General features: G+C 54.5%; 1 protein-coding gene across 3 annotated transcripts; it reads left to right on the top strand.

Moving 5' to 3' along the window:
• Positions 1-204: 204 nt before the first annotated feature.
• ZIC4 (Zic family member 4) lies at positions 205-20324 on the top strand. 3 transcript variants are annotated; one of them, XM_004479543.5, is made up of 5 exons: positions 205-401; positions 4021-4105; positions 10150-10767; positions 15205-15529; positions 17503-20324. In XM_004479543.5, coding segments are annotated over exons 2-5 (1014 nt in total). In that variant the 5' UTR covers positions 205-401; positions 4021-4035; the 3' UTR covers positions 17504-20324. The 3 variants fall into 3 exon arrangements, with proteins under 3 accessions (XP_004479600.3, XP_004479601.3, XP_004479602.3); XM_004479544.5 differs by lacking the exon at positions 205-401 and adding an exon at positions 2486-2723; XM_004479545.5 differs by lacking the exon at positions 205-401 and adding an exon at positions 2759-2841.
• The last annotated feature ends 765 nt before the right edge of the window (positions 20325-21089 follow it).

Genomic DNA, 21089 nt, shown 5'->3' with positions numbered 1-21089 from the left:
GTGGAAAATCCAACGGGGACGTTGACAAGAGGGTATTTTTAGGAAACACGTCCAAATACACAGGCTAAGAGTGAATGTGAGAGAGAGAGAAAAAAAAAGTTGTGGGTTGTAGAAGTTATCAAGTGGGATTTGCGGCGCTCTCTGCAGGAAACGCGAACGGCTCCAGTTCAAAGCCACATGCACCAACGTGACATATAAGCCATTAAAATATCATCCTGACGGCTCATTTCTGCTTCATCATACATTCCCTAACTGCTTTCCGAAAGCTGGAAAAGGAGAAATGAAGGATGACCGTCTCGCTGGAACCACAAAAGAGAGGCTTGGAGGGGTTTGTGGTTCCCCCTCAGCCACCCCGAAGTGATGTGCAGAAATGAGGCGAGCCGGGCAACAGGTGGAGCGGGGTAAGTGCGTGAGTCCAGGGGGCAGACAGCTGGGACCCGCTACCTCCGGTGGCGGCGGAGAAAGCGCCTTTATGGGGGGCTTTTGGCACCCAAGCCCCACTGGGGGAAGAGGCCCAGCCAGGCTCTCACCCCGGTACCCTCCCCCATTAGCTCCCCAGTCGTGGGTACAGGCCCCACCCCGCTGACACCGAGAGGGGGTGGGGGGGGGGGTTGTTCGCGGAGGGGCAGCGCAGATGAGTCCATCCTTTCTTCCTGGAAGGAGGGGTGAGGGGAAGGATGGGGCTCCCACTGGCACAGGGACCAAGAGAAGCTTGTTGCCGGCCAGACTTCCCCTTCCTTCTCGTAGATGGCCTGGGTGCCCCATCGTGGGCACTAGAAGGGGTCTTGTGGCCCGAAGCGGCCCTCGCGCTGTGAGAGGGGCCGGCGTCACGAGAGGGGCCCTGCGGGCAGCTTCTCCGCCCTCCCCCACGGGGCCGGCAGGGAGGGACCCCCAGGGTCAAAGAAGCCAAGTTAGCAGGCCCGGCTGGCCCCTAGGCCATGGAACTGCTCCGCCCCGACTTGACGGCGGCGGCCGCCGGGGTCAGCCGCCAGGTCCCGCTCCTCGCCCTCCCGCATCCCGGCCCTGCCTCAGGACGCTGACCCCAGGCATTCGCTCTCTTCGTGCCGCCGACCGCTGGTTCGCCGCTGGGATTTCTGCCTCCGGGATGCGCACGAGGGCTGGGACTAGCTCTCGGGGGAGCAGGCCTCGTCCGCCTCCATCACTGGGCACGACCCCAGTCTCAAGAGGACTAGAAATTTGGGCGAAGTGAGGAAAGACCAGAATCGGGCTGTGACTGGAGCCTCAAAGGCTTGACCGGGAAGTTTGGGGGTGATGAAAGGCCCAGGGGAACAGTCGGGAACCTGCGAGGCCTTAGGAATGGAGCGGGGGTGTTGACAGGCTGCACCTCCGCCGGCCCTGTCTGCAGGAAATTCCCTTTGGATTCCAAGGTCATATTTCTCCCCCTCTTTCCGACAGTATTGGCCTTGCAGCGACCCACACAGCTGCAGCACCTTCCCTTCCACGACCTCAGTTACCCACAAGTTAGGGGAGAGGGGAGGAGGGGAGAAGGAAGCGGTTAAAGGGAAGATTAAATGCCCGCGTTGGCCTTCAGGCCATCCCTTGCTGCGGACGCTACCCTGGACCCCCGAAGTCATCCAGCCCCCAGCCCTGAGCTGAGGCCACCCTAGCTCCGCGCCCTGAGGGAGCAGGAACAAACAGCCCAGCCTCGCCACCCCAGTTCCCGGGGTTTGAGGCGAGGGTGGCCCGGGCCGTGTGGGCTGCAGTGGGCTACAGCAAGCCGTGGGCAGAGGCCAGGAGACGGTTTCTGTCCCAGCTCGAGAGTTCCTCGCCAGCCTTCAGCTGCCCCTGCTCTGCCCAGCGCCCAGGCCGAGCCGTGGTGGAGAAGCGAGCACGCCCTTTGCAGCGCTCGGGTCCCGCTGGTTAGCCGCTAAATCAGTGTGGAGCAGAGTGGAGGGCTCGGGTCCTGAAGTCGCGGGCTTGGGAAGCGGCCTGCTGGTGACCTCTGACCTAGGCTAGGCGCTTGCCGGCAAGGGCGGCGCCACAACCAGCAGCCTTGGCGACCCGGCAAAGAAAACTGGTGCCTCGCGCCTATACCCAAAGCCCCTCCTTCTTGGCTCTCGCCTAGCTCGATCAATCACTGGGGCGCAATGGCACCCTTTTTCCTTCCCCAGTTGGGGACAGGAAGGCAGTACCCAAAGATGATTCGGTGGTCGCAGCTGGTGTGGGGAGACTGTTTGAGTGAGCATGTGGGGGAAATCAAGTGGAGGCCTTTCGCTGCCTCCTACACCCCAAGCCTTGTGGGGACTTAAGGTCGTGGCCAGTGACTGCCCCCAAATTCTCTCAGCCCTCCCTCCACTAGGTGACTGGCTCGCTAAGTGGTGTGGAGTTGGAACCACAGGAGAAAATGTTTCCCCTGGCTTCCCACAGGCTCTGCGATGGGCACGCCCGCTACAGAGGGCAGCTTAAGGTCCCACTGCCTACCCAGGCAGCCTCTGCCTCACTCCTTCGCATGCCTGTGGTTTATAATGCACAAAGGGCTGCCAGGACCTGGGAGGAGAAGTGACCCAGGCCTCATAGACGGCCACGGGGGCAGCGGGCAGCATTGTGGGTGAACCGAGGTCTCTATGGAACCCCACACCCATTTCCCTTGGAAGCAAAAACATCAATTCTATTAGCTCCAACCAACCAGGATTTTCCTGTGCCCGACATCCTGCCATGAGGGAATTTCAGAGCGAGGACACCCAGCACACGGCCCTTCTGTGGTGAGGCAAAGTTGAACCTCCTTTCTTTCCTGATTTACGCGAGGAACTTATTACCTTTGGGGAAGGATGCTATTTGGTTAGAAAGAATTGAAAATAAATAAAAACCCTCTGGGAAAAGGTGAGTGCACCCCGGACTCGGACCTAGAAAAGAAGGGAAGAAAGGGTGAAAGCAGCCAAGCGAGTTCCAACCTGGGTTCGGGAGGAAAAAAAGAGAGCTTGTAGCATAGAGAACTGGAAACCCTTTGAGATAGCAGAGCCCCACTTGGATTTGGCCTGTGGTTCAACAAGTTAAACAACTGCTTGTTCTGTGAGCTCTAGTGTCAAGATGGGCAGACGTCCTCATTGACAGAGGGCTGGCTGTGTTTGTCCAGCCTGGGACGTTTTCAATAACTGTTTGTCTTTCTAGGCTAAATTGACGGTCGGGACTGGGTGGATTGCCTCTGTTTGGCTGCTGCGCCGCCTCCGATCTTTCCTGATGGAAGCAGAGGTCCCCAGAATGGTTTTAAGGACAGGCTTTTCAATGTCCAAAGTTTTATCTTGGTAGCTCTATCCCCAGGCTGAATCTAAAAGGGAGCACAAATATCTGAGGAAGGTGTTGCTTCTGACCTTCTCAACTAAGAAAGGGGGAAAACAGGACTAAATGATGAAAGTGATAACTTCTAAAAGAATCTGGTGAATTTTATATTAACTTTTAAAAATCCACCAGTGATGGATCCCAAATGGTTGGCGAGGGGGGATGGAGGTGGGGGGGTGGAGGTAGAGAATCATAGAGGTTAGGGGATTCCGTACTATCACAGAGCAGAACAGGGTGTGCAAAGCTTCGTAGAAATTGAGTCTGTCCCAAGACTCAAACTTAACTTTTTAACTTGTAATTTCCCAGAGTACAGTGGCCCTCCACCGCCCTGGTAAATCACATTAGAAGCAACTAATATTTTTAAATGAGGCTTCTTGGAGAACAAATTCAAATACTAGAAGTTTGAGATTTTTGATCACTACCTGAAAGGGGAGCTTAATTCCACCTGCAAAGGAGAACCACACAAAGTGAGTTTCGATAAAAGTCTAGTCGATGAATTACAGTTCTTAATATCAGTGTCATTTTTATCAGGATATATATTTTTGCAATAAATGTGTGCAGTTCCCAGCAGAGTCCTTAGCGTCCACATTTGAAAATGATCAAGGAAAGGTTGACAGACCCTCTTCAGACCAACATATCTTCTTTCATTCATACATTCAGGGCCACACGATCAGCTATGAAATTGTTTAATTAGTGACTGTTTCCCCTTTTATTTCCAAACAGCCTCAGAGTCAGAAAATGAGATACAAAACCTCCTTGGTTGTGCGGAAAAGATTACGACTTTACCGAAACACCCTGAAAGACTCAAGTAAGTTTAAATCCTTTGAATATTGGTTTGTTGAAGTCTCTCTCTCTCCCCCCTCACTGTGTGTGTGTGTTTGGTTGGTTGGAAGTTCTGTCATGATGGGCTATGAGTTTGACGGTATTTACTGAGTTCGACACAAGTTAAAACAACACTTTGGTGTTTGATGCATTTGCACACAAATCAGCTACACAACATCCCACCAGCAGCCGACTAATCCCCCTCCATGCCTACTCATCTGGACGTTCTAGAAGTAATATTTGACGACTCTCATTGAAACAACCACCCCTGACCTTCTGCAGTGCCACTGTCACATTACTCTATGACATATTCATCTTGAATTCATTTCCGGACGATTTGATTGGAATGAGGTTTGACATGTATTGGCTTCCATGAAAGGAACAGACTTTGATCTTGGTGATGGGGTTTACATGGTATGCATCATCTTTACCAGGGACACCAGCCTTCTGCAATGTGGCCGAGACAATGTTTCCACAATGCAGTGTCTGAAAAGGAGTGACTGACAGCCGCTCTGTCAGGAATACCTTCATTGTGCAGAATTTAATTTAATATTCCATTTAGAATAAGCATATGATTTAGGGTTGAGTGTTTTCCCTTCCAGGCGTCTCGTTTCCCTCGTTTGAACTACACCACCAGCTGACGGTTGCCTCCAAAGATGTTCCATTATTGCCAGGCAAAGTACCCTTCTTAACAAAAGTTAAGTGGACAATTCAGGAAGTCTCTCTCTTTCATTATTTAAGAATGGGTTGATGGCAGAATTCTCTGGAGAGATGAGGTTATTCAGTTGTTTTGATTCCTTAATGCTGTTCTAGAAGATCCTTTAGCCATATTTCTTAATTGTTCATCAAAAGGCATTTTTCCAGAACCCATGCTTAGAAATTAAATTCTAGTCAAGTGTATTTTCTTCCATTGATGGTGAGTAAAGCCCAAACTTCCATAGCAAATGGATGGAATATCCTTCCTCATCTTTAAAATTCTGTAGGATCTCATCTCTTTGTACAGTTTGGGATTGGACAAGCAGGCTCCTGGGGCTCAAGTTATTTCTTTTCATGAGACTATAGATAGATGACCTCCCACCGCAGGAATCCTAAAGTCTGTCTCTGAATAGCTTAGGAAAGATTTGCTCCTTATTTTGGATAACCCTGCCAGAAAAGGGGAAAGAAAGGACTGAGCAAGTGACTGTAGATCTAGGTGCAGAATATTTAGACTACTGCTCTGAAAAAGGTTTGTGCTTGACCAAGCTCTGCACGATAACCCTTAGCTTCTGATATCCTGCTCTGGGCGCAACATACAGCAGATAATCATCATTTTGCATTGCTTAAGATATCAAATTGAAAAATAGCGTAGCTACTGATCCAAGATCTCCCCCATTTCTTTCTTTTCCAGGGGAGAGAGGGCAGACATTCCCCCATTTGAGCCAGGGATGTGAGGAGTTCTGGCAAATGGTAGGGTCAACAACGGTTTCATTTCTACAAAGTAGATTAGAAAACCACCGTAGATTATTTCACTACATTGGCTTGGCTGGGGTGAATAAAGTTGCATGGGGCCTGCTTCTAGGCATTGGTTTGCAGAGTCCCAAAACAGGGATGTGGCAGGGCCAAGGCAAGTAGCACTGTTTGGGGTTTGGTAGTAGAATCTGACCCAAACAGGCCTCCCTGAAAGCCCCGGATACTCCTTTTTGATGTCTGCCAATGATCTCTGGGCAGCAAGATGCAATTTTTCTCTGAAAATTGAGCGGGAAAATGGACTCAATGATGCCATAATCCCAGGCATGGTTAGGAAGAGAATGCTCCAGCCAAGCGTTTAGTGTTGGGGCAGGTGGTGTCAAGAGAACTTGCTGAAAGAAAAATTCTGAGGAACTCTGAAGTAGACATCATCAGCCTGCCCAATTGGGTAGTCCCTGAAGCCCTGGTTTCTTGCTCTTTGGGCACTGAACCCTCAAGGGGTCCCCTCTGGAGATTCAAACGTGCCTCCCAGACATTGGTGCCCCACCTGTCATCTGTGGTTAGCTGGTCACTGCTTTGGAACTTATTTCAAAGATACTCCTCGAAAACCTTTATGTGGATTACCCAAGTTTCCCTGTCTATTAGTGGGTAACAAGGTGGGGGAGGGGTTCTTCCTATAGCTGTTCTGGGGAACTGTCCCCCTGGGAGAATGCCCGGCTCCATAGCTGAGTTGAGCCAACCAAAGTATGGACCACTTGATTCCAGGCAACTTGCAAGGACCGGGGCAACCTCATGACATGCAGGCCAACTGACCCTTGACTCCTCAAGAATCATCTTCCCAGGGTGGGACCAGATGTTTTCTGCACTTCAAGGGAAGACTGAATCTGGGAAGGAGCTCCATGGGGCCAGGCTACTGCCTGTAATTTTGGCTGAATCAGATGTGTCTGCCCTTTGGCTGCTGGCACCGAGAGCCATACACATGTTCAAAGCTTTTCAAGGGCAAAGTTAATAACAGAGGGTGTGTAATATATTAACAGTTCATGTATATTAAACCTCTACTTCTTAACCCCAGAGTCCACAGAGCCAGTTGTTTAAAGTACAAGGGATCCATGAACTTGGATGGGGAAAACTGCATCTTTATTTTTTCTACCTTCTAATTGGAAGTTAATGTTTTCTTCCGTTATGACTGTGGGAAGAAACAAAACAACCCACAGGATTATTAAGTGTTCACCAGCTTTACCAAGCTCCCAAAGGAGCCCACAGCCTAAAACGGTTTAAGAACTCCTGCTCTGTACTGTTACTCAAGCTCTTGAGTGAAGTTTAAAAGATAGATTTTGGTGTGAATCAGAGCATTAATGGAAGTTAAAGTGGATGATGGGTTTGTCAAACATTCTGAACAGTCTGTTGTAAATCACCTAGGTTCAGGTGGAAGAAAGAATATTTTAATTGCAGGACTATTGCAAAAGTGTCTCCCACTTAGGGCCTAGTGCCAAGGCGGAAGTTGACAAAGCTGGGAGTTGAGGAAAGGATAGGAAAAATAGTTGAACCAGGGGTCCCAGAGAGAAGCCCGTTCGTTTTTTATTTTGTTTTTTGTTTTTTCGTGAAATAAGAAATTGGAGTTCTCCGTGGATTTAACCCGGACTCTCCTAGACAACTGCATGGTGTAAGCGACACCTGCACGGTGGGGAAACTTGAAACTACTCACTGGGACATGGGGACACTTCGCTAGAGACCAGACCTGGCGAGTGCTTCGAAAAAGAGAAAACCCTGCCGGGGACTAGCTAGCAATCTGATTAAAGGGGGAGCCCCGAAAAGTGAGGAAGCGGGGGGGGGGGTGTTAAAGCTAGAAAAGGAGACAAATCCCCCAAGTCTGGTGTCAAAACTGCTGTGTGGAAGCCTCTGGTTTCAGAAGCAAAGGGGTTCCAAATATCCAATGCTCTCCTCGGACTTTATTTTTTCAAAATGCTTACGCGGCATCTCTCTGTAGCGGTGCCTAACCTCTTCCGGCGCCAGCAGCAGAAAGATCCGGACTTGTGTAAGCCGAAGGAAGTTAATCCCTCGCTCAAGTGAGCCACAGAGAGCGCCCAAGCGGGCAACAATGAAGTAAACGGAGAAAGCCTCAAAGAACATGCCAAACATTTAAAATAAGTGCGTTATTTTTTTTTAATGTAAAGTAAGTTTTTATTTACGGGCCAGGAAATGTAAAAGAACAGTCCTTGCCTCTGAGCGTGGGGAGAAGGGGCGGCTCATTCAATTCTGAGCCAGAATTCCTTGTAGTCTGCCCAACTTTCCTCCTCTGCTGGTGGGGTACGGGGTCATTTACTTAAGTCTTAAAATTCCAAGCCCTTCTCTGCTGTGGAGGAGCTCTCTACTGCTTCCAGGGAGGCGGCAGCACTTGCGCCGGCGTTTGCAGCTACCGCGAACAAGGCAGGGGTCTGGGCCAGAGGCCCTTTAAATCGCAAGACTGTGCAGCCGGCCCCAGCCGGTCCCCGCAGACAAAGGACACTCCCCCTGTTTACGCCACACTCGACTGGCCAGAACTGAAGTTTTTTTTTGACCGACCCCTGCCCCCCGCCGCTTCCCCCCCGTGGCGCCCGCAGCCCGGGAGGGTGTCCCGGGGGAGGGAGCTCGCAGGCCGGGAAAGCCACAGGCACGTTCAGAGCCCGGGCGGGGAAAAGTCGCGTCCGCTCCTTGCAGAGGCACGAAAGGAGGAAAGCAGACACTCGTCCCGCGGGCAACAAGTGGCGGGAACTGAGAGTGGCAGTCCCTCCTAAACCCCCTTTCCCAGAGGCCGCGACGGGCGGCGGCGTGCGGAATTCAGGGCCCTAGGTCTGCAGGTGTTCGGGGCGCGCAGTGCCGGGGCAAGGACCTGCTCGCCCTCGCTGCGCCTCCCTCGCCTTTGTTTCTTTGGCCGCGCGGCCCGCGGGGCGGTGCAGTTTGTGGCTGGGAAGGTTCTCGGGCCCTATCAGGAGGGCTTGGGGTGAGTTCGAGGCCAACCTCCCCCAGGCCTAACTCCGGCTCGGCCCATTTCTGGCTCAGGCCAGTGACTGATTCTGAGGTGCGCGCGACCCTGAGCCCCCCACGCACGGGGGAAGAGGGGCCTGCGAGGCCTGAGCGCGGAGGAGTGAGGGGAGGGGGGAGCAAGGGAGGAGAAGGGGAGAAGAAAGAATCCAAGTAGGAAGGCGAGGTCTGGTGGCAAGGGAGGGAGGATAAAAAGAATGCGGGGGGAGAAAGAGGAAATGAAAGACCTTGGGAAAGAGGGATTTCGGAGCAGTCGAGGCAATACAATTAGGTTCAAGGGTCACTAGCCTACTGCTTCTCCCTCCGTTCCCCGCCGCCTTGTCTGGGGCATCTTCCCATCCCTCGCTCCCTGCCTCGGTGTCTTCCCGGTTTCCGGGACGAGCAGGCCATCATCCCAGCGCGCGGGAGCCCGTCGGCCCGCACCGTGCAGGGTGAGCGGATCGGCTCCCCGGGGCGCTACGTGCGACGCAGCGCGCCCCGCTCCCCACCTCCGAGTCTCAGTGAGTGGAGGCAAACCCCGGGCCGGCTCACTTCCTGAAACCTGGAGGAGAAGCTGGCCCACACCGCTTTGGGGAGAGCAGGCGGGGTGGCGCAGGGGGAGAAACGAAGCCTCGGGGTCCGGGTCAGAGCGCATGAGCAGTAGAAGCGTGACAGGGGCTGGGGGTGGGGGATGGAACAGTTCTGCTAGTGGCTGTGTGCGCGCGCGCGCGTGCGGTGAGACCTGTCATTGCTGACGTCGAGCCCGGCCACCGGCCAATGGGGGACCTGGGCGATTGTTCTTCTCTGCGGGCCCCGGCCACGTCCCGGAATCTCTATTCACTCCCTCACGCGCGCAGTTGCGGTCTCTAGCTTACGGGATTTCATGCACGCCTTAAAGACCAAAGGGGGAGGGAGCCAAAACCCCAGCACTGAAGGGGGGAAACTTTGCAAAAGTTTTGTGTGTGGTGGTTCTTTCCCCTCCCAGCTGTCAGGTGACTGCTGTGAGCAGCCCGGCGCAGGCAGCTCTGGGGAGCTTCTGTCGGGATGCAGCAGGCAGCCCTCTCCCAGTCAAGCCAGGCGCCGGCATCAGTGTATTTGGTCGGGGGGCTTCAGCGCCACCACCACTTCCACCTTCACCACCTCCACCATGACCACTTTCATCACCTCCAGTCCCTCGCAGGGCGCCGCGACCGTGTGCGCCCCGGGGAGTTAGTTGGTCGCCGAAGCGCGCCCAGGGTGCAGGTCGGACCCCTCCGGAGCAGAGCCCTGACGGCCCCCAGCACACCAGAGACTCAGCCTCGGGCATCCCCCTGCCCCTTGCGCCTACCCCGCCGCCACCAACGCTCTCCTGCTCCTGGCGCGGCTCTACCGAACCGCCGCCAAGCGGGACGGTGGCGGAAGGACTTGGCCTCTCGCTGTCCAGCGGGTTCGCTGCCGCCGCCGCGGCCTGGCTCCAGGTCCCGGGGCTGACCGCAGAGGGAGCGGTTGGGTTGGGCTGGCTATGTCCCCATCCCCATCCTCCACCGGGTGAACCGTGCCGCTCATGCCACCGGTTCTTACGCGCGCTGTTTGTCTCGACAACAGGTAGCAGCTCCGGACACCATGGCCCCCAGCTCGCCGCCGTCAGCAGCCCCTCGGTGTTCTCAGGCCTCCACGAGCAGCCGCCCCAGACCTCCCCCAGCCGCCCTTTGAACGGCCTCCTGAGCCTGGGGCTCCCCGGAGACATGTACGCGCGGCCCGAGCCCTTCGCCCCGGGTGCCGCAGCCCGCAGCGACGCCTTGGCAGCTGCCGCCGCCCTGCATGGCTACGGGGGCGTGAACCTGACCATGAATCTCGCTGCGCCCCACGGCCCAGGCGCCTTCTTCCGCTACATGCGCCAGCCCATCAAACAGGAGCTCATCTGCAAGTGGCTGGCGGCCGACAGCCCCGCGGCCCCGCACCTCTGCTCCAAAACTTTCAGCACTATGCACGAGCTGGTCACGCACGTCACCGTGGAGCACGTCGGTGGCCCGGAGCAGGCCAACCACATCTGTTTCTGGGAGGAGTGTCCGCGCCAGGGCAAGCCCTTCAAAGCCAAATACAAACTTGTAAATCACATCCGTGTGCACACGGGCGAGAAGCCCTTCCCCTGTCCTTTCCCGGGGTGTGGGAAGGTCTTTGCTAGATCAGAAAATCTCAAAATACACAAACGAACTCACACAGGTCAGTATTCGGCGCTGTCTGGTGCGGACCCTCGGGGAAAGTAGGCGGCCTTTTCCCGGCCCTCGGGGTTGGATTTCTTCAAGTTCCACCTGGGGGGTGGGGTGGGGGTGTTTTGGTGTATTGCCCTGCGTCAAAGCCATAAAACACCTATTATGCTCTTCTATTCTTAGAATCACAGAGAAGTTTCTGGAGTGAGGGGAGGGAGCGTTTCCGTGCAGGGAAGAGGGTGATCGAGCTGGGTCCGTGTGTATGCAAACGTGTGCTCCCTGCTCGTGGAGTTTGGGTTCAGGTAGTTAAAATGGCACAATTTCCCAAAGTCGCAGAGACCTAACAACAATGTGGCCTAACTTTTCCCGGTCCTGTGGAATCACGTGACCAATTCCTCCACCCATCAAACAAAGCCTAATGCCACCTGGACAGAAGAGTCATCAGTCCCTTGGCGACTTCTTTGGGTGTCTGGTGGGCTAAATTTGGCCCGACTTTGGAACTTTTGTGTACTGGCACTTAGGACACTTGGCGAACTCTCCTTTTCTCCACAGTAGAGACCCAACGGGACCCATCCGCCTTAAATGTCATTTACTGAGCTGTTAAGTGAAATGGGGACATGTGTCAACCACATCTGTTAGTTCTAGTTAACAGAGAAAAAAGGCGCCACGTGCAAGAGCCTGCAAAGTTGAACTCCTTACGACCAGAAGCATCTCTAATTAATGCAATTGCAAGGAGAAAGTTTTCACACTTCCCAGAACAGCTTGTGAAGTTACATTAATTAGTGTAGCAGCCCCTGTTTGTACTCTCCTTAGCCAGGGTTTTCTCCACACCGGTCCCTCTTTAGTTTAAGAAGTCAACATCTTCTCTCCTCCCTCATTTTGGAGTCAGGGGAGGAAACCTGATGGGGAGGCAAAGAGATGAAATAAATTCCGGCTCCGTGTCCCCCTTCTGCTACTCTCTGACGCCCTGTCTTACTCATTTCCAATCTTGCTAGAAATACCAGCCATTGTTCAGAGTCTAAGAAGTCACCTAAATTGGCACAGCCCGTGAAAGAAGCTTTGCTAAATCCCTCCTCCACCCTCAACCCCTGCCTTCTCGGGGAAGTCCCAGGCCAGGACAAGCTGACACAAGCGGATGCTCTCAGACCAAAATCCCCTTTGCGTCTCATACTTTCCTTCCGGAGCAGGTCTGGGAAGTGTCCGGTTTTCTCGAGCTCCTTCCGGGGTCCCCCAGCCACCCTCCCGCAAGCATCTGGCCACCCCCAGACTTTAATCCGAGGGTGGGGGAGAAGTGAGACGCTGACCCCAGGCGACAGGCCCGGGACTCCAGGCTGACGGCCGGCACCGCGAAGGACGCGCAATCCTGAGCCGAAGAAGAACTCGTCGTTAATGACAAGGGGTTTTAAACAAACAAACTTTTACTGCTCTTTGCCGGCCCACTGTTTGAAGTCTGTGAAGCAGAAAATGGTTAAATTCTTAGCGCAATCGACCTACAGCAGAGAAGGAAGTTCATTGCGCCCGGGCTGGCTCAGTTTTGCGTCTATTCAGGACAGAATTATAACTGCGTCCTTTCCACCGGCTGTCCTGATTCATTACCGATTGCTTGAGTTTTTGTTATTGTTGTTGTTGTTTTAATCTATAGAGCCTCGCCTGCTCCAGCATTTGCCTCACTCTCCCCCCTTCCCCCAAAGTAATGAAAAGAGGAGGAAAAGCCAACAAAGTGTTTCTCAAATGGCAATAGACCTCGCGACAAATTATTCATGAAGACCGTGCTCGATTCAACAGGAAAATAATTGCCTTTTCAAATATTAATAGCATTTCATTTCCTTGAGCCGCGGCAGCGGCGAACAGGAGCTGATTTCTCAGGAGGTGAGAGTCTCCGGGATCTGAATCCCGGGCCTGGCTTCGGAGGCGGCTGCACCAGATCCGAGCGGAAAGGTTTCTCTTCGCCGAGGTCTCGGCGAGCCCGGAACAATGGTGCGGCGGCCAGGGGAGCGCCGCCCCGCCGCCGCCCGCCGCCCGCCGCCCTCCGGGGACGCCCTGGGCCCGGCTCGCCCCACCTGCCCGGGCGGCGGATGGAGAGGGGCCGCGGGGGGATCTGAGGCGGGAAGAGGCGGCCGCGCGGGCGCGGAGAGCCTGGCCCGGCCACCGGGAGCGAGAAAATGGCGCTGGCCAGGCCGCCCCGCGCTTCCCAGCGGGGTCCCGCGCACCCGGGCTGCGGGGAGACCTCGGCCTTTCACCGCAGATCCCCGGGCCACTCCGGGCAGGCCACAGGGGGTTGGCCCAACCCTGCTGGCTCCGCGCACCCATCCTCGCAGGGCTCAGCGACCCTACTGGAGGAGCGGGGAAGGGGAGGGGAGTCGGGATGGCTGCGCGACGGGGTTGGGAAGTGGGTGTCAGGCGGGGAGACCCCGGCGCCTCGCGCAGCTTGCGGGAGGGGCGGGCGGGGGGGCGGTGGCGCCGCTTCCACCCGGCCTCCCAGGGGCCTCGAAACTTCCTGGTTGCCCGTTTCACCTCAGTGCCCGGCTTTCATTGCTGCTGCTCCAGGTCTGGGGCGAAATCGTTTCCGTTTCACGTGAATGTCGACCGAGGTACTCCAAAGACGGGATGAATGAGTGGCGGGAATTCTTTACAGAAGGGGGAAAAGCGGCCTCCAGTTCCATTCCCCCTGTGTTTCCTAAGTTTAACCTTGTTTTCTTTTGCATCATTTTTGTAAGTGATTTTAGAAAGAAAAGACGATAAAAAGGAAGGAAGGACAAAGTTTTGCTTTTGTACATGCTGACAGATCAGAGGGGAGAACACGGGCAAACAGGAACAAATAAGATTCTTTTTTCTGCATCTTTCTCATATATATATATTTTTTTAATTAATCAGAGGACTCCGTGTCGCAGCACTGCTCCTGCGGGGGGAAAACGCCCCGGCCGGGCGGTTGCAGAGCCGCGGGCTCCCGGCTGCCACCGCAGAGGCGCAGGTTACGCGCAGACCTCCCGCACCTCCCGGGGCTGGGGAGCAGGGGCTTTGTTTGCTCGTCCGACTTCATACTCGCCCCAAAGCGCCGGGCTTTCCTGGAAGCGGGAGGAGAAGCGACCACAAAGGCGCCCGCCCCCCAGCCGTGCGTCTCTTCCTCTCGAGCAGGCAGCTCGGCAGCCCTTCCCCGGACCCAGCGCGCCGGGCGGCCTCCGTTCGCTTAAAGCGCCCGAACACCACCTTCCCCGCACTAGCCCCCTCCCCGCAGCAGCTGCACCTCGGCGGGAGCCTGCGCTCCCGGGGGCTCTGACTCTTTTCCGCGCTCCCGCCTAGCGAATGCAGCCGGCGGCCACCGCCCGGATTGGGTGCGGGTCCTCTTCCGATATTCGCGCCTTGCCTCCGCCTTCCCGGGCCTCGCCGCCACCGAGCGAGTCCCCCGCGGGGCCTGCGCGGACGCTGCCTCGCCCTTCGGCCGGCGGAGCTCGGCGGGGCCTGGCCGCGTCCCCGCGCTCCCCCCCGAACCCGCCGCTCTCAGCGCGGGATCGCGGGAGAGGCCTCGCGTCACGCGCGGCCCCTGCGGCGCCCGCCCTGGGGCTGCGGCCTGCGCGCGGGGCTGGTCTGGGGGCGCCAGAGGTCTGGGGGACCTCGCAGGGTCGCCGGGGCCCGGGAGGGCCGGCCGCCCGCGGCAGGGTCTCCGGGAGGCCACCGGAGCAGCGTAATAAAATATTATTCCCGGCAAACGCATCTGGAGGGATTCCGGAAGGTTTAGGCCAGATTTGAAGAATGCTGCTAAATGTTTTCCCTCAGGGGGTAAAAGAGAAGGGGGAGGAGGCTCCGTTTCCCGTAAAAATTGCCTAAGAAGGGATCGTTACTCAGAATCCCTTCCCCGGTAGCACGAACCCACGCTACGCACGCGACCTGTACACCGGCGGCGCGTCCTTAACTCAGCCCGGCGTCTGAGCATTTGCACAGAGCCCACTTTAAGGACGTGATGTGGGCCAGGAGAGGGTGTTTGCGGGGTCACACGGCGAGGGGGGCTGGGCGGCGGCCAAGACGTTTGTCTGGACCTGCAACTTGAAATCGAGCGGACGCGCGCTCCTCGGTCAGTCTCCCGGCAGAGGCGCTTCTGGTTGCGAGTGAGGAGATTTGGGAGGAAAACAGCCCCCAAAAAAACAGGTGGATCAGAATTTTCGGGTTTGGAAACTCGACTAAGATGGAGTCCCTATCGCTCCTCCCCCGTGCCCTCCCCCCAAGCGCAGTCGGAAGTGGGGGAGGGGTGCAGACGTGTGGGGTGGGGGCGCGCTCTGCTCGGGGACGGGGACACCGGAGCCCGTGGCGCGCAGGAAAGGGGTTTCTGGGTTTTGAAAACCGTTTGCGATTCCTTTCCAGATCGTGGGAGAGAAACGGGGGTGGGGAGGAGGGGGTTCGGGATAGCCGGAGACCCAACTCACGGGTGCTAATGACTCTACGTTGCCTCCGCCAGGGGAGAAGCCCTTCAGGTGCGAGTTCGAGGGCTGCGAGCGGCGCTTCGCCAACAGCAGCGACCGCAAGAAGCACTCGCACGTGCACACGAGCGACAAGCCATACACGTGCAAGGTGCGCGGCTGCGACAAGTGCTACACGCACCCCAGCTCGCTGCGCAAGCACATGAAGGTGCACGGGCGCTCGCCGCCGCCGCCCAGCTCTGGCTACGACTCGGCCACGCCGTCGGCTCTAGTGTCGCCCTCGTCGGACTGCGGCCGCGAGCCCCCGGTGGCCTCCTCGGTGGCGGTGGCGGCGGCGGCGCATGGCGCTGACCTGAGCGAATGGTACGTGTGTCAGGGCGCGGTTCCCTCCGCTGCGCCTCTCAGCGCCGTGCCACCCCCTGGCCCTGCCGCTGCTGCCGTCGCCTGGGATTTTAGGGTTGCAGCTGGGGTTGCTGCTCCCGCGTACACAGGCTGCGAGAATGGGCCGGGTTACAGAGGCTCGATCAGGCAGAGGGAGAGGAAGGACGGTGGCAAGCAGGCAGGCCACCAGTAATAGTTACGGGTAGAACTCACTGCATATGCGGATACGATGCCGATTGTTTTAAAATATAAAAAAGGTCCCCGTGTTTATTCTGCAGTGACACCCCCTCCTCTCCCCACACATGCACATGCACACACGCGCCCGGACTGCTCGGGTAGAGTAAAACCAGTGTCAGGGGTAAAGAAAGACGGGCTGCAAATTATATATACTTATGGTTTTCTGCCCAATCCTGGCAACTGCACGTGACTGAAGTAAGACCACAGATTGCCTGCTTGGTCCACAGAATGGGAAATGTATCCCTTGAGGCCTGGACCGCTCGGATTCCCACCCTCCACCCCCTTCCCCGCGTCCCGAAAGTTCCGAGTGGGGAAGGTGGCAGGGTGGATTCCAGCGCCTTTTCTGGCCTCTACACTTCTCCTCCCCTCAATCTTTTGAAACGAAAATACACATGATCCAGATCCCAAATATTCCCTCGCAGGACTTCTGTTAAGGAGATGAGCCGCAGGGGGTCCAGCCCTCTACCCCACAAGTCACTTGCCCCACCCTCACCCCAAGCACCGGCTCGGACACACAGACAAGTCTCCCTGCCCGTCTGTCCACAGATTAGGTGTGTGTTATATGCTTAGGATAAGAAGGTGAGTCCAAAACAACAGGAAATTCAGACCAAAAAAAAGTGTAAGAGGGGCTTCAGGATTCAATGCCAGGAGGTTTCTCCACCCCCACCCCCCTTGCCGAAGTGCGATCTTGTGGGTGTTGAGGGCTGGGAGCGGGCCGATGACGTCACTGCACCGAGGCCTTCGCGGTGACAGCGTCTGGGTGAATCGTGTCGATTCTCCGAAGGTCCTTGTCAAAATCTCACAATGTTGGTCTTTTTTAAGAAGGAGAGGGACAAAAAGAAATGAACTGGAATAATAAATGTTGTAAAGGCAAACACCCAGTGGGTCTAGATTGAATGTGTATTTCATATGCTGAGTATGAAGTCCCCAGAAAAAGAACCAGATGTTGGGGGCGGGGGAGAGGAAGGCCTTTGCAGTTGTTGCCATGCAGGGAAAAGGCAGGGCCTCTTTCCCAGTCTGCCACCCTCTTTAGGGAGAATGGGGCTGCCCCGAAATCCTAGCTGAGATTTGAAGAAAAAGAAAAGAAACGAAAGAAAAGCTGTCCGCATAACCATCCCAGTCCCCTAAGAACTTGGAGATAAGGGGGGGGGGGCGTATTCCCGCTTGGAGGAACCCCATAATGACCTCAAGTTTTTAAAAAGCTGAGTTCAGCAATGGAGTCCCTCCTCTGCCACCCAGCTGGATTTTCTCCTGCCCTCTTCCCTTCCGACATCAGGACAGCTCTCATTCAGACCTCACAGTCCCACAGCTCCCAGCGGATAAATAACGGCCTAACTGGAGTGGGGCTGTTTTCATTATCCCTAATAAAAACCAGAACCTCCAAAGACACCCTCAGTGAATCCTGTCCTTGGTGGAAGGGAAACTGCAATCCCCTCCTCCCCCAAATACAATAGCGCCCAGGGCGGGCAGTCGGCCCGCGAGCGACTCGTTCCCACCGTGAAACACCCGCCCCAAGGCCAAGGTGCAGAGGGCATCTGGGGAACTCGCTCCTTCTGCCGAGGTTTAGAAAGTCCTCCTCCCCAAATAGGACTCTCTACCTTCTCCTCGGTTTCTAGGCCCCCCAGTTTGTCTTCCCAACCTCAACCAAAATAATGAAATAAAATAAAAATGTTTGGTCGGCTGCTAATCGCCTTTAATTTTTCATTTGCTTGTTACAGATGTCCACCGCGTTGCTCGCAAGGTAATCTCGCCCAGCGCAGCTGAGCGCCCGCATCTCGCGCCTGCGACATCAAAGGGCCCGCGCACAAAGCAGTGTTTCTTCGCCACGGTGCATCTTCATGGTAAGTTAGGATTTCTATGGCAATGGGCAAGTCGCACTGAAATCCTGAAAGGCCGAGCCTGGAGCCCGTCCAGGCTTTTCATTAAGGACATAATATTTACGTCTAACAGGCCTTTTTTCTTGTGTATACAAGTATATATTTTTGTTTGACGCGGACTAAATCATTTTCATTTAATTTCCGGTAAACAAAACCCACGCGAATGGGCACTTGTTCCCGATCATAATAAAAATGGATAATAACGTGAGCGAAGAAAAGGGCCGCTTGAATCGCCGCTCAGCCCCCTTTGTTTCTGCTTTCTGCGGTGATCAGAGGGCGCATTTGGGTTTGATGGCGAGTTTCTAAAGGCGAGGAAATGGTTTGTAAGAGGGGAAAGAAAAGGAGAAAGGTCTAATCAAGCTCGGGTTGTTCAAAGAGTCGGGTTTTGGGGTTGAAAGTGTGAGTTTGACGGTGCATCAGCATGCCGCGTTAGGCTCGCCATGGAAATGCGCGCGGGGAGCGGCCGCTTCAAAGGCGGCACACTTCACTGCAGACACTCTATTAAGATACATTTGCTCTGACCTTTGCTTTCACGCCATTTAATACTGTCACTGCGCTCTCCAGTATATACTTCCTCCCCAGGACCTGCCTCGCCCGCGTTTAGGGGTTCACCCTGCACCCCGATGTGGGGGTCTTTGGCGCCCGGGACGCTTTCAGGAAAGGTAGGAGCCGGACTCTGTGCATCTTGACTGCGCCCCAAAGAGGCTCCAGGGTCAGGAGTAAATGACTTTAGGGCAGCCTCAGAAGCTTAACAAATGAGCATTCCCGGCTTGGTTTTGTGCGAAGACCTCTCTGATTCTTCAATTTGATAGGGGTTTGGCTGGCAAGGGAGTCACCCTGGAGGAGTCTGGGGCATTTAGACTGTGTCCTTTGGATATTTCTGTGCTGACTTTCAGCGCAGCCTCTCCTGCCCCTCCACCCAGTAAACCTTTAGGCATCCCTCCCCCCCCCCCCAAAGTTATTTCTCCCCTTGGCTGGGGACCCTAGGGCTGCAATGGCCCTAGGCAGGGACCCAAGAGCCCAAGGCCAAGGGAATGGGGAAGATGGCAGGAAAGTTAGAAGTCCATGTTCCCTTAATTGTCTTGTTGTTTATTTTATCCAAGTACCCCAGTGAATAGGGGAAAAATAAACACGGTGGAAAAAAAAAATCAAACAGTGGAGTCTTCTTTAGTGCCAGTCCTTGTGGTTGAATAAAAAGGATGGTCCGCTTTCTTTGAGCTGAGAAATCTTTGAAGTGGGAGTTATTATCTGAGACATTCCTGCTTGTCGCCCTAACAACGCTGATGAAACGTAAAGGGTTCTTTGTCAGCGATTTGTTCTCCTCTCTGTCAAACTCCCCCTGCCCCGTTAGTTTCAAACCGTTTCTAAAGAGATAAAATCAAACTTATTTTAAAAAAAAAATACACACACATAGCGAACCAACTGATGATAACTTTAGGACTAAGTTCTTCCAAGGCAGAAACAAAAGCCACACAGGGTCATTATGGCCAGGATGGCCGGGTCTGGCGAGGTGTGCAGATCTTGGCGCGTCTTTGACACAAGTTGTGGGACACCGGGAGGAAAATCCAGAGAGGATGCAGGCAGAGGGTGTGTACCCCAAACCCACACTTGTGTGTCTGCCTCTCTCTACTGAGGCCTGCACCCAATCAGCCCAAGCCAGGCCACCTGGATGAGCTTCCTTTGGGGACCCTCAAGCTCCCCACCTGGAATGTGAGGCTCAGCCACGCAGTTGTTAGTATTTCCTGCTCCTTCAAGGGCAACCGCTGGTAAAACTAGTCCTTTTCTGTGTTTCTTCCCACTAGCTACAAGCAACAAGCCCTTTCTCCATTAGTAGGGAAGACACTGGCTTGAGGGAGAAGGAAATAGTAATACTTCCCCATTTGCTTCAGAATCTTGGTAATTGGAGTCCAGAAGATTTGGCCTAAAAGACAGTGACCCCAAAGTGCATGCAAAAGCCCCCTCTCCCATTTATATGTGCATTTTTCTCATTTTATATTATGCCCAGGAAAACACCTATCTCACCCTGTCCAGTTTTTCACAAACGTCTTGTTGTAGTATTAAAGGTGGCTAAAAACAAACAAACACAAAAATAAAACAACAACAAAACCAGGTTGTTCAGGTACCCCCACCCCATCCCGTGTGTGCTGCTGACTAAATGATTTGTATAGAAGTTTCCCTAAGCTGTAACCCATGCTGTTACTAAATAGTTGTTGCAAAGTGTGGTCTCGTATTGATTTTTATCTGTTTACTGGAGGTCCCCATATATTTGTTTATATTGCTAATTTATGGGAAAATGTAATGATTGCAATGAATGTGAATTATACAGACAGGCAAACGTTTTGTAATCATAATTCACACACACACACACAACCTGACTGAAACCGTAGACAATTTGGTACGCTTCCTGCCCACATTCTTTGTGATTTATCATCTGCCCCCTTAGCATCAGTTAAATTAAACCAACTTGATAGAGAGCAAAGTTATGTGCGTGAACGTTATTGTTGAATGAAAAAACGTTGCTGAAAGCTGTGGCCTAATCTTGCTGTAAATATGTATACATTGAATAAAATCTGTGATTCTCTCTTCCCTGCAACAATCTTTGTGTACTTGGAACACCATGTTTGCTATTTTCTTTGGAAATAAATGTGATGCTTCCGTTCCTATTTTGCCTCCGTGTATCCTGTTATTGCTTCGTCATCCTGGGAGCTATCTGGGGACCTCACGCGCCCTCCAGTCCTCTCCCCTGCTTCTTTTCACGGCTCCCACACACATTTATGGGTCCTAGCTGTTCCGGGTAGCAGACGGAGGGACTCCCCCCACCCCCACGCCAAAGCCGCCAGTGTGGGAGGGATCTCCCTCGCCCTTGATTTCACCCCAGTGACACTGGCACCCAGCAACCAATTTACATTACGGAAGGAGAAAAGGTGAAACGATGTCCTGGGTATGTGCTGGGGAAAACTGTCTTCCCACGGCTCTGGGCCCGATGCCCTCTAGTTAAACACCCCTGACTTTGCGGAGAAAAACCTAGTAGCTGGCGCATAGAAAATCGAGGAAAGAAAAAGAAAGAGGGAGCTGGCTGCCTCACCCTGCCTAATCCCTGAGGCTAAATGCCTGGGGCGCGGTTGCCCTCCAGGGTCTTTTGAGCTGGATTCTGCTCTCCCCAAGAGAGTAGTGGCTCCTCAGGCCTCAGTGGGCTGCGAGGATCGAATCCCGCCGGCGAGGCTACAGCGCCCGCGACTCTTCTTTGGGCCCGCGTTTGGATATCCGGTGGGAATATAAATGCGCCCTATCTGACCCTACCACTGGGGAATTTATTTCAGATCCAAGAGAATCCCTCGAATCACCCGAGCCTTCCTTCCCACGCCCCCCCCCCCTCCAGCGGTCATCGCGCCTCTAGGGGGGCGCGTCGCCCCTTTCCCCCGTCCCCG

This window comes from Dasypus novemcinctus, chromosome 4 (assembly GCF_030445035.2).
Source record: "Dasypus novemcinctus isolate mDasNov1 chromosome 4, mDasNov1.1.hap2, whole genome shotgun sequence".
Classification (NCBI taxonomy): Eukaryota; Metazoa; Chordata; class Mammalia; order Cingulata; family Dasypodidae; genus Dasypus; species Dasypus novemcinctus.
Note: the sequence above shows the minus strand (reverse complement) of the source record. Positions and strands in the feature narration are given on the sequence as shown.